Source organism: Oryx dammah, unplaced genomic scaffold (genome assembly GCF_014754425.2).
Source record: "Oryx dammah isolate SB20612 unplaced genomic scaffold, SCBI_Odam_1.1 HiC_scaffold_15, whole genome shotgun sequence".
NCBI classification, from domain to species: domain Eukaryota; kingdom Metazoa; phylum Chordata; class Mammalia; order Artiodactyla; family Bovidae; genus Oryx; species Oryx dammah.
In genome coordinates this window covers 39,505,052-39,517,609 of record NW_024070199.1, presented here as the reverse complement: position 1 = coordinate 39,517,609, position 12,558 = coordinate 39,505,052, and the positions used below count along the sequence as shown (strand labels likewise).

The 12,558-nt window shown below is 47.8% G+C and overlaps 2 protein-coding genes across 4 annotated transcripts; one reads left to right on the top strand and one right to left on the bottom strand.

Annotated features, from left to right (window-relative positions):
• The first annotated feature begins 4,936 nt into the window (after window positions 1-4,936).
• Window positions 4,937-7,588, top strand: UBXN1 (UBX domain protein 1). 3 transcript variants are annotated; one of them, XM_040256037.1, is made up of 10 exons: window positions 4,937-5,025; window positions 5,133-5,220; window positions 5,360-5,413; window positions 5,500-5,606; window positions 5,693-5,762; window positions 6,000-6,191; window positions 6,286-6,337; window positions 6,440-6,556; window positions 7,094-7,286; window positions 7,447-7,588. In XM_040256037.1, exons 2-10 carry the CDS (start codon window positions 5,162-5,164, stop codon window positions 7,494-7,496), a joined length of 894 nt encoding a protein of 297 aa, XP_040111971.1. In that variant the 5' UTR covers window positions 4,937-5,025; window positions 5,133-5,161; the 3' UTR covers window positions 7,497-7,588. The 3 variants fall into 3 exon arrangements, with proteins under 3 accessions (XP_040111971.1, XP_040111973.1, XP_040111972.1); XM_040256038.1 differs by having other exon boundaries at window positions 4,947-5,025; window positions 5,500-5,594; XM_040256039.1 differs by lacking the exon at window positions 6,440-6,556.
• Window positions 7,589-8,986: 1,398 nt separating this feature from the next.
• On the bottom strand, window positions 8,987-10,066 carry LOC120874572 (ubiquinol-cytochrome-c reductase complex assembly factor 3). The gene is made up of 2 exons (XM_040256040.1): window positions 9,847-10,066; window positions 8,987-9,755 (listed from the first exon to the last, which is right to left on the bottom strand). The coding sequence occupies exons 1-2, from the start codon at window positions 9,964-9,966 to the stop codon at window positions 9,603-9,605; spliced, it is 273 nt and encodes a 90-aa protein (XP_040111974.1). The 5' UTR covers window positions 9,967-10,066; the 3' UTR covers window positions 8,987-9,602.
• Between the last annotated feature and the right edge of the window lie 2,492 nt (window positions 10,067-12,558).

The window sequence follows — 12,558 nt, the reverse complement described above, 5'->3', positions numbered from 1 at the left end:
GAGCACGTTTTAATTTCATGGCCGCAGTCACCATCTGCTGTGATTTTTGGAGCCTAAGAAAATAAAATGTCACTGTTTTCATTTTTTCCCCATGTATTTGCCATGAAGTGATGGGACTGAATGCCATGATCTTAGTTTTTTAATGTTGAGTTTTAAGCCTGGTTTCTCACTCTCCTCTTTCACTCTCCTCTTTCACTCTCATCAAGAGGCTCTTTGGTTCCTCTTCACTTTCTGCCATTAGAGTGGTATCATCTGCATATCTGAGGTTGTTGATATTTGTCCCAGAAATCTTGATTCCAGCTTGGCATTTTGCATGATGTACTCTGCGCCAGGCTTCCCTGGTGGCTCAGATGGTAAAGAATCCGCTTTCAATGCAGGACACCTGGGTTTAATCCCTGGGTTGGGAAGATCCCCTGGAGGAGGGCATTGCACCAACCCACTCCAGTATTCTTGCTTGCAGAATCCCCAAGGACAGAGGAGCCTGGCGGGCTACAGTCCATGGGATCGCAGAGTCAGACAACCGAGTGACTAAGCATGACACAGTACTCTACATATGTTAAATAAGCAGGGTAACAATACATAGCCTTGACAAACTCCTTTTCATATTTTGAACCAATCTGTTCTTCCATGTCGAATTCTAACTGTTGCTTCTTGACAACAGTTGGTCTGGTATTCCCATCTCTTGAAGAATTTTCCAGTTTGTTGTGATCCACACAGTCAAAGGCTTTAGTGTAGTCAACGAAATGGAAGTTGATGTTTTTCTGGAATTCCCATTATTTCTCTATGATCGTTGGCAGTTTGATCACTGGTTCCTCTGCCTTTTCTAAATTCAGCTTGCACATCTGGAAGTTCTCAGTTCACATACTACTGAAGCCTCACTTGTAGAATTTGAGCAGTATCTTGCTAGCATGTGAAATGAGTGCAATTGTACAATAGTTTTAACATTCTTTGGCATTGCCTTTCTTTGGGATTGGATGAAAACTGATCTTTCCCAGTCCTGTGGCCACTGCTGAGTTTTCCAAATTTGTTGACATATTGAGTGCAGCACTTTAACAGCATCATCTTTTAGGATTTTAACTCACCTGGAATTTTGTAACCTTCACTAGCTTTGTTCATAGTAATCTTCCTAAGGCCCACTGGACTTCACACTCTAGGATGTTTGGATCTAGGTGAGTGACCACACCATCATGTTTATCTGGGCCATTCAGACCTTTTTTGTATCGTTCCTCTGTGTATTCTTGCACACATTCTTAATCTCTTCTGCTTCTGTTACATCCTTGCCATTTCTGTCCTTTATTTTGGCCATCCTTGCATGAAATATTCCCTTGGTATCTCCAATTTTCTTGAAGAGATTTATAATCTTTCCCATTCTATTGTTTTCCTCTACTACTTTGCACTGTTCACATAAGAAGGCTTTCTTATCTCTTCTCACTATTCTCTGGAACTCTGCTTTCAGATGGATATATCTTCCCTTTTTCCCTCTGCCTTTCACTTCTCTTATTTTCTCAGGTATTTGTAAGGCCTCCTCAGACAACCATTTTGCCTTTTCGCATTTCTTTTTCTTGGGGATGGTCTTGATCCCTGTCTCCTGTACAATGTCCATAGTTCTTCAGGCACTCTGTCTACCATATCTAATCCCTTGAATCTATTTGTCACCTCCACTGTATAATCATAGGAGATTTGACTTAAGTTATACCTGAATGGTCTAGTGGTTTTTCCTACTTTCTTCAATTTAAGCACGAATTTTGCAATAAGGAGCTCATGATCTGAGCCACAGTCAGCTCCTGGTCTTATTTTTGCTGACTGTATAGAGCTGCACTATCTTCAACTGCAAAGAATATAATCAGTCTAATTTCAGTCTGACCATCTGGTGGTGATCCTATGCAGTCGTCTCCTGTGTTGTCAGAAGAGGGTGTTTCCTATGACCAGTGTGTTCTCTTGACAAAATCCTGTTAGCTTTTGCCCTGCTTCATTTTGTATTCCAAGGCCAAACTTGCCTGTTACTCCAGGTATCTCTCTCTTTTTAAAAAAAACGAAAAACATTTATTTATTTTATTTGGCTGTGCTGGGTCTTAGTTGTAGCATATGAGATCTAGTTCCCTGACCACAGATCAAACCTGGGCCCCTTGCATTGAATGCATGGAGTCCCAGCCCCTGGACCACTATCCCTCCAGGTATCTTAGACTTCTTACTTTTGCATTCCAATAACCTATGATGAAAAGGATCTGGGAATGACAAACTACTCCAGAGAACCCCATGAACACTATGAAAAGACAAAAAGATATGACACTGGAAGATGAGCCCCCCGGGTTGGTAGGTGTCCAATATGCTACTGGGGAAGAGGGGAGAAATAGCTCCAGAAAGAGAGTTGAGCAAAAGCAGAAACAAGGCTCAGTTGTGGATGTGTCTGGTCATGAAAGTAAAGTCCAATGCAGTAAAGAACAATATTGCACAGGAACCTGGAATGTTAGGTCCATGAATCAAGGTAAATTGGACATGGTCAAGTAGGAGATGGCGAGAGTGAACATCGACATTTTAGGAATCAGTGAACTAACATAGATGGAAATGGGCGGATATAATTCAGATGACCATTAGATCTACTATTGTGGCCAAGGATCCTTTAGAAGAAATGGAATAGCCCTCACAGTCAACAAAAGAATCTGAAATGCAGTACTGGGTGCAATCTCAAAAATGACAGAATGATCTGTTTGTTTCCAAGGCAAACCATTCAAGGTCACAGTAATCCAAGTCTATGCCCTAACCACTAATGCTGAAGAAACTGAAATTGAATGGTTCTATGAAGAGCTACAAGATCTTGAAGCTACAAGAAAAAAAAAAATTCTTTTTTTTAGGGGGCCATGTTCTGTGGTATGTGGGATTTTTGTTCCTGACCACAGATCGCACCCATGCCCCCTGCATTGGGAGCACAGAATCTTAACCATTGGACCACCAGGAAGTCCCTAGTCATTTTTCTCTTATTGGAACTCTAGAATAAATTTAGAATATATTTGCTATCTAGAATATACTCACCACATTGCCACAAATTCTTTGTGTACATTCGATTTCTGTATTTCCTCAGCATTTCAGTTCAGTTCAGTTCAGTCGCCCAGTTCAGTTCAGTCGCTCAGTCGTGTCCAACTCTTTGCAACTCCATGGACTGCAGCACGCCAGGCTTCCCTGTCCATCACCAACTCCTGGAGCTGACGCAAACTCGTGTCCATCAAGTCGGTGATGCCATCCAACCATCTCATCCTCTGTCATCCCTTTCTCCTCCTGCTTTCAATCTTTCCTAGCATCGGGGTCTTTTCCAACAAGTCAGATACAAATAATGAGGGTCTATTCCCTCATTTTTTTCATAATTTTTCTTACCTACTATCTTATTATTAAAGACTTTAGAGACTTCCCTATAGTCCAGGGATTAAGATCCTACGCTTACACCACAGGGAGCACAGGTTCGATCCCTGGTCAGGGAACTAAGATCCCACATGCCACATGCTCCGTGCAGCACAGCCAAAAATACAAAAACAAAAAACCATGAAGACACGCTTTACATACATTCTCACCTAATTCCTATCACAATCTTTCCAAGAGATGGTGTCACTTTTTCACAAATGAGAAGCAAGCTTGAGGTTCTAAACACGTTGAAGCTACATGTCAGGATTTCAGCCCAAGTTGCATCAAAAGCTGATGCTCTTGACTCCACTACAGAGAGATAGCACAGCTTAGCCGTTTGATATCGCACACTGCATGGGTTTGAATCCTAGCTCTCCTACTTTACCAGCTCTGTCACCTTCGGTAAATTAGCTCACCTTTCTGTGTTTGTTTCCTGTGACTACTAATAGTATCTACTCATATGGATTATTGGGATGATTAAATATTAATTAATCATATAAAATTCTCTAGTGCATCTATTATCAATATTAGTAACTTATTATTAGTCTGCCTCTAATAAACATTTAAAAGTAAGTTTTAGGGACTTCCTTGGTGGTCCAGTGGTTAAGGCTCTGTGCTTTTAGTTCAGGGGGCACAGGTTAGCTCCCTGGTGGGGAACTGAGATCTCACAACCTGTATGGCTTGGTCAAATAAACAAATAAGGAAAATAAAAGTGAGTTTTAACTTAGGCGACCTAACAGCCTAGGTAGCAGTGGAAAGCTAAGTAATCAACAAGACTACACAGCAGGGGGACAAATGCTAACAGAGAAAATACTAGTGCTGGGAGATAGAGATGTGGGGGTCAAAGCACGCTTTCCTTAGAAAGCAAACCGCAGGAGCTTCCATCGTGGTTCAATAGTTAAGCTGAGGCACTTTCCTCACAGGAATGCAAATTTGATCTCTGGTCCGGGAATTAAAATCCCACATGCCATGCTGCCACAAAAGAAAGAAAGGGTCTGTTTTGCAATCTGCACAAGTTACCCTCGAGCAGTGAAAGATGAACTCCGTGCTAACTTCCTTTAAGCCCAGTGCAGCTTGCCAGACAACCTAAGGTTGGTGTTACTGTTATCCTCACTTTATAGACGGAGAATTAACAAGAGACGGTAGGAGGAAGCCATTTAGGTGACTGAGGTATCATGGAGAAGTCTTACCCAGGGAGTTGATGACAAGATCAGTTATTGCGTTTTGCAAAGATCCCTTGTGGCGGTCGAGCGGAGGATGGCTCAATTCTCCGGAGAGGATGAATAGGTCAAAGGGTGCATACATTTCTAAGGCTCCTGATAAACACTGCTTGCGGTGTGCTTAGGGGCCATCTGGGGAGCTGTCTTCATTTGCCCATGGGTTTCAGGACAGCATCCTTCTTTCTCTCTAGCACCAGCTGGCGCCCGGACTTGGGCTGGGGAGTGTTGGCTGCCTCCTAGAATGCGACTCCCAGGCACCGCCCATTCGCGTTCCCTCAGCAGCTCCAGGCCGGCATTTATGGCACTCGGCGGCACCCGTCCACGCCCGCCCCCACGTGACCCAAACAGATTCGGGCACTTCCGCCTCGCCTAGGCTTTCTTCTCGTAGGTGTCCGCGGCTAGTCCGCAGCCGGTGAGTGAGCAAGCAGCCGGCCGGGGCCGTCGCGGGCAGGGTTGGGCGCTGGTGGGAGGCGCCTCGCGCTGACCCCCTTCGCCGTCTTCGCTCCCCCCTCTCCCCAGGTCCCCGCGGAAGCGGCGGTGGCGGCGTCATGGCGGAGCTGACGGCTCTGGAGAGTCTCATCGAGATGGGTTTCCCCAAGGGACGCGCGTAAGGGAGCCCCCTAACCCAGGGCCGCGGGGGTCGCGCACCTGTCCAGGCCTTTACCCCAGTCTGGCCTCAGGCTCTACGCCCCAGCCTGATCGTCGCCATGGCTCGTGGGCGCTATTCACGGTGTTTCTGCCCTCAGGGAGAAGGCTCTGGCCCTCACAGGGAACCAGGGCATCGAGGCTGCGATGGACTGGTGAGCGCTCAGACCGGTGGCAGGGGACGGGGAACTACTGGGAGGGCAGCCTGAACGTTAACCTCCCTCCTGACTTTCCCTCCCAGGTTGATGGAGCACGAAGACGACCCCGATGTGGATGAGCCGCTAGCCACCCCCCTTGGACATGTCCTGGGACGGGAACCCACCCCCTCGGAGCAAGGTGGCCCCAAAGGTCCTGACTGAGGAAAACAGTGCGATTATTCAGGAGCGCCCGAGGAGGAGGATGAAAGAGTAATAATACTGATTGTTTGTTTGTAGGACCTGGGTCTGCAGTGGGAGAAGGCAAACCTGTTTTGACTGAAGAGGAAAGACAGGAACAGACTAAGAGGTAGGAAGAACAAGCTCACGCTTCTGAGAGTCACTTTCCACCTCTCCCCACTACACAAATCTGGTCAAAGAACTCTCACTTCCCATATTGTTTTTTCTTGGCCTTTTCCTTTTTTTTTTTTTAATATATCTGTTTGGGGACTGTGTTTCTGGATTTTGTTTTCTGAGTCCCTTGTTATAAACTCACTTTCCCAATTTATATACATGTCTCTTGAATGGTTTCCTTTCTGCAACATAGGATGTTGGAGCTGGTGGCCCAAAAGCAGCGGGAGCGTGAAGAAAGAGAGGAGCGGGAGGCATTGGAACGGGAACGGCAGCGCAGGAGACAAGGGCAGGAGTTGTCAGCTGCCCGACAGAGGCTACAGGAAGATGAGATGCGCCGGGCTGCTGAAGAGCGGAAGAGGGAAAAGGCCGAAGAGTTAGAAGCCAGGTCTGGGTTCTGGGAGTGTTAGCTAAGACATGGGAAAGGAATCAGGATTTGCTTTGTCAGTGTCTCACCTCCTTGTGTCCTGCCTGCATTTCAGACAAAGAGTCCGAGAAAAGATCGAAAGGGACAAAGTAGAGAGAGCTAAGAAGGTAGGTAATTGGGTGGAAACCCAGGATCGTTTAGTGGAGGGGCCAGTAGCTTCCAAGGGCAAGGATGGGCTTAGTGCCTGATTATTGATCTTTGTCTTCCAGTATGGTGGTAATGTGGGTTCTCAGCCATCCCCACCAGCAACAGAGCCAGGCCCTGTCCCCTCCTCTCCCAGCCGGGAGCCTCCCACAAAGCGGGAGTATGACCAATGTCGCATACAGGTACTGATTATCAGGATTCCAGTCTTGCTCCTGGGACCCTTTGTTGGCTTAATAGGGCACCCAGCCGAGCCCAGCCCAGAGCTTTTTTCAGTTACATTTCCTTTGCCAAACCTCTCCCTTCTTTGTAAATGACTTTTGAAATCCTACCTCCTCTGCTCTGAGGGAAGGTATCAAATTTCACTTGCCCCAGTCTTATTTAAACCCATACCTCTCTCTTACTCAGCAGTTCCCATTTACTTGTTCATAGTGTTTTCATTTAGATTATGCAGCTGTTTGCATGATGTGTGGTATCTATCCAGATGCTTTATATAATTTTGTATTATGTTTTCCTTAAATTGTGAGGGAGCCAGGGGTCTCTTTCTTCATTGCTGAGTAAAGTGCATCCCAAGTGGTTGTTCCTTAGGTGCTTTCAATAGTAATTATCCTGGTCCAGTCTCTCTAAGTGGAAGGTAGAAGCCAACTTTGCTCTTTTTCCTTACTTGGGCACCTCACTCAGTTATGACATTCACAATACTGTGTCTTTCTCTTGCCTTTTAGGTCCGGCTGCCAGATGGGAGCTCACTGACCCAGACGTTCCGGGCACGGGAACAGCTGGCAGCTGTGAGGCTCTACGTGGAGCTCCACCGTGGGGAGGAGCTAGGCGGGGGCCAGGACCCTGTGCAGTTGCTCAGTGGCTTCCCCCGGCGGGCCTTCTCAGAGGCTGACATGGAGCGGCCTCTGCAGGAGCTGGGTATGACACGTGGGATCTGAAACCAGGCCTTGGGGGATAGCAGATGCTTGAGAAGGGATGCAAAGAAGGGACTTTGTGTAGAGATGGTGAGGGCAGAATGTGGGGCAGTGGCGGGGAAGCAGGTATCTTTGGGTTCAAATCTGTTTCCTTCCATCTTCAGGACTTGTGCCTTCTGCTGTCCTCATTGTGGCCAAGAAATGTCCCGGCTGAGAGGCCTTTATCCCACCATCCCTCTGACCTCTGTTCATCTTTGATAAAGCACTGACATTGCCTTCTTAATAAATAGAATCTCTTGAGTTCTGTATGTGTCTGACTGGCTGGGAGAGACAAGGAAGGCTTTCAGAACAGACACTATGCTTTATCTTAAATCTCCAAGGTAGACTTGTTTCTAATCTCCAGGTCTGATTAGTTGTCTGGGAGGTTAAAGTGGGGCGTACATTGGATAGCATTTTTTGCTCTGTGAGTAAGACAGTACCTAAGCTTGAAATCTTTACTAGCTGTGTGCCTTGACTTCTTAAGTCTAGTTTCTTCTTTAGTAAAACCTGGATAATAGTACGTGTTATTTGGGGTTATGGGGGTTACGTAATGCTTTAGCACAGTGCATGACACCTAACGAGTCCCCAGTTACTAGCTACTAAAAGGGTAGTTTTTAAAATGTGGCCATTCACAAAAAGTATTGAGTACTTAATATGTACTACATAAAGTACTATATATGTGTTAACTGAGATATGAAAGCACTATTATCTAGCAGTGGGTACAGTTATCCCATTTTAGAGACTGGGACATGAAAGCTCATGACTTGGTCACACTGACACAGGTAGCAAGTAATAGAACCTGAACACACTCCTGGGGAGCCCGACATTCAGGCTCAGGCTCTGAACTGCCAAGCTCCTGCATTCTAGCCCCTCTCACCTCATCGTGCTTCCTCAAGCAGCTGCCTCCTTCCTCTCATACCCTGGCTAGGAAGGAGGCCACAACTAAACTTAAAAGATCACACGTGACAAATGTGTTTATGACTTCACAATCAAGAAGCACAAAACTGCGTCCCTGCTTATACATGGGATCAGACCTCAGTGCTACCAAGCTTTATGTAGTGTTCCAGCTTTAATGCAAACAGCCTCCCCTGCGCCCCCACTGTTGGTACAGTTTGGAACCACAGGACGGAAGAATAAAAAGGGTGAACTTATTGGCTTGGCTGTGGGGCTGCCACCCCACTGACAGCTTTACCTCATCCCATCAGTGGCATCTCCAATAGATTCTATGACCACGTTCAGAGACTGAAAACCACTGCAGTAAACACCTTATGGGAGGAAAGCCCAGTGCATTTAGTGAGAGGCTGTCTTGTGCCTGGCACTTACATTCCTAAGTTCACCTTCGGACCACAACTCAGATAATTGTCACCTTTATGATCAGGACTTCCCAAGTAGCCCTAGTGGTAAAGAACAGGCCCCCCCCCCCCCCCCTCCTCGCCAATGCAGGAGATGTAAGAGACGCTGGTTCGGTCCCTGGGTTGGGAGGATCCGCTGGAGAAGGAAATGGCAACTCACTCCAGTATTCTTGTCTGGAGAAACCTATGGACAGCTGGCGGGCTACAGTCCATAGGGTCGCAGAGTCGGACAGGACTGAAGTGACTTAGCACACATCGAACAGGTGGACTGAGGCTCAGAGAAGTTCTGTAACATACAGGAGTTGAAACAAGATCTGTCTCAAAGTACACTCCGTTTTACTAGTACCACAGTGGCCTCCAAAACTTAAGGCCACAGAGGGCATCATGGCACATGTTAATTGCTAGAAGCCCCTCTTCAACGTCATTCGAAAGACAGGAACCCAAAGTGTCCTCTATGGGTGTTTATTGCACAACAGTTTCCAGACTACTTATAATTTCAAGAACATCATTTGGTTATCCACTCACACAAACCACAGGACCTGAGTTGTGTTTTGAAAATGTCGCTCTGCCGACTGGGCTTCAGCCTCACATGGGGCGGGCATGGCAGGCGGCAGCCGCACTCCAGCCAGGCCGCAGCACCGACCCGCAGAACACTTGGCTTTTATGGGCGTCCAACCGCAGGGCTCACTCTCTGGATGGAGGAATATGATTTACTGGTTCCTTCAGTTAGCCACAGCCCGCGATGTGGACGTTAAAACGTAGTCCTTGCAAGCTTTGGGGGAGAGCGCGCTCACCCGGCGGCAGCTCGCCAAGTCGCGAAGAGGCCTGCGCTTGGCTTCCGGGTCTGGACTCCCCGCCGGCCCAAGGAGTCGGGGCGGCTTGGGCGCCTGCGCTGTTAAGTCCCGGCGCCCAGGCGAGCAGATCCTGTCTCAGGCTGACCTCCCGCCGCCGCCGCCGCTCATCCAGTTCTTTCTCCAGGCGACGTTCTCTTGCGTGGCCGCTGCTTCCTGCAGAGTGGCCAGCAGCAACTCTTTGGTCCTGGCCGCCTCGTCCCTGCGCTGAGGATCCTGCTCCGGCATCTCCTGCGGGCAGAAAGAGTGGTTCGCAGCCCCGGCCACCAGCCCGCGATTCTCCGCCCACCCACCCCACCTCTGCCTCCCCCACTGCTCCCACCTTCAGCATCGCCTGCTTCCGCTCCTCTCCCGGGGTCACAAGGGCAAAGAGCGTGGTGCCCACGCCAGCCCCGGCGCCCAGCAGTGCGCCCGCGAGCAGCAGCTTGCGCAAGGTCTCCATGGTCGACCGCGCAACCAGCGAGGCGACCTCTGGAGCCTCCAGTAGCCTAGCCAGGCCGCCGCGACGTCTCAATCTACTCAGGCTAGAGCGCCCCACACGAGAAACCATAGAGACGGGCCCGGGCTAGAGAGGACCTAACCAGAGAAACGTTTCGCATCTGAAGCATCTAGGTCTTAATACTAGGTTTAGCTGAGACGGTTGAGCACGTCAAGAGGTGTTGGGACCCAGGGCTGAGGGTGGGACCCCTTGTCATGAAATCCGGAGTAGGATTGCTAACGAGAGAGTGTCTTCATGGTTAATGTGAGTTTCACAATTGCCCAGTTCCAGAATGTCCAGATCAATAGAGGGCTAAGCCTGTGCTCTGTAGTTTCCTAGGATTACTTGTGCTTTATCCAAACTGCAGTATGTAATGGACGTCCACATGTTTATAAACATCAGTCTGAGAGTCTTCAATCTCTTCAATCCTGAACAAAAACTGAAAAACCAAGTGTACCGGATGGGGAAAAGGATATATTAATACATTTTCCTTTTATTTTACTTGGTAAAAGCAAATGTCACCAAGGTATATAATCCTGGCTTTTTTTTTTTAACCATGAAAACCATGGATGTTGTGTAACTTACCAAATTCTAGTTTGGTGAAGAAAACACCTCTTAGTTGTGTGACTCTGGATAAGTCATTTAAATTCTTTGTTTTACGGTTTCTGCATTGGAAAATGAGGCTAATAACAGTGCATATGGACATGTTAATGGACATGAATTTGAGCAAACTCTGGGAGATAGTAAGGACAGGGAAGCCAGACATGTTACAGTCCATGAGGTCGCAAAGGGTCAGCCATGACTTAGTGGTTGACCAACAACATCTCAATTTTAGGATAATTAATTTATATGACAAACATTTAAAACAGTTCCTGGTATCAATTACAGATTGGCACTTGCCAAGAGCATTTGCCCGTGACTAACAGCAACAGTCACTGGCATCGCTGATTGGATCAACATGAGTTTGAGCAAGCTTCAGGAATTGGTGATGGACAGGGAAGCCTGGTGTGCTGCAGTCCATGGGGTCACAGAGTCGCAGGTGACTGAGCTAAATGAACAAAAACAAGAAGGACATTTGTCATCTGCCTGGGTTGCTGCAGCTGCTGACCTCTACACTCCCTAAAGGGAATTAAGGGTGGAGAGTGAGGTGCTCTGTGCCCCAGGGAAACTGGTGAAACAGGTCTTTAAGATAGTTATTTTCAGGAACTGATTTCATGATTTCATTTCTTGCATCTCCTCATATCTAGAAAAACACTAAATCCCTTCTGGTGATGTCAGCTCCTCCTCCTGACTAGCAGAAAACCTTTTATAAAATGAGTGCTTGATTGCACTGAACTCCCCCTTCACTAAAATCTTATATTTCGACTTTCCCCACTGCCTCTTTGGAGCAGTTTCTCAGACCTATCTGAGGGACTGTCTCCTGGGCTGCAGTCTAAATTTTGCCCCAAATAAAACTTCACTCACAACTCTCACATTGTGTTTTTTGTTTTTTTTTTAGTTGACACTGTATAAATATTCATTAAATAAGATATCAAGAAACATGTCAACTTGGGAGACCCGGTAAGAATCAGGAAATTTCAAACTCATTATCAAAGCTCTTTACTCACAGGGTTTTAATCCAAATGCCCTCCTTAACTCCTCCTCCTGCCTTTCTCTGTGTCACCACAGAGTGAGTGCGCTTCCCTGGTGGCTCAGACCGTAAAGAATCTGCCTGCAATGTGAAGATTCCCTGGAGAAGGAAATGGCTACTACCCACTCCAGTATTCTTGCTTGGAGAATCCCATGGACAGAGAGGCCTGGCAGGCTATACTGTCCGTGGAGTTGCAAAGAGTCTCACACGACTGAGTGCCTAGCACTTCACTTCATCACACCTCCTGGGATTGTCCCCTCCCCGGGAAGGCCCGTAATCTCCTTGCACGTCAGCCTCCTCTCCTCAGAAGTGATTAAGGGCCTCGGCTCCAAGGCGATTAAAGGAGCAGTCTGTGGGGTGCACTGGGCAGGGGTGCTCTACTGAGTTCAACTGCCCTACATTCTAGAATCAGCACCCATGGCCCTTGTGCCAGGGAGCAGTGAGGATGGGCCTTGGCCTAGAGATAGCCCAGGCTCTTCCCAGCATGCAGAAAGTCCTAGACTGACCAACCCGCTTTGGAAGGACAGAGGAGAAATTGACAGGGTTGAAGGTCACCAGGATGTTCAGGTTAGTACTCTCCCACCTTGCGTCCTGCTGCTGGCTCACCCTCCACTTTGGCCCAGTTCCCCTGTTGTGCCCATCCAGGTTACGTGTCCGCAGACCCACCTCCCCTCCATTGTGGTGGAAGCCTCTGAGGTGAGTGAAGAGAGTGGGGAGCTCCGGTGGCTACACCAGGAGCTGCTGCTGCTGACTGACGATGAGGAAGAGGAGGTCGAGGTGTTCTTCCAGGACCAAAGTGAAGAACCAGGTGAGGGAGGAGGCTCGTTCAAATGGGCCTGTTGCGAACTGAATGTTCTAAGCAAAACAAGAGGGACAAATTAGTTGTGTCCCCTGCATTAAGCAGCACCCACTAGGTGCCCAGTAAA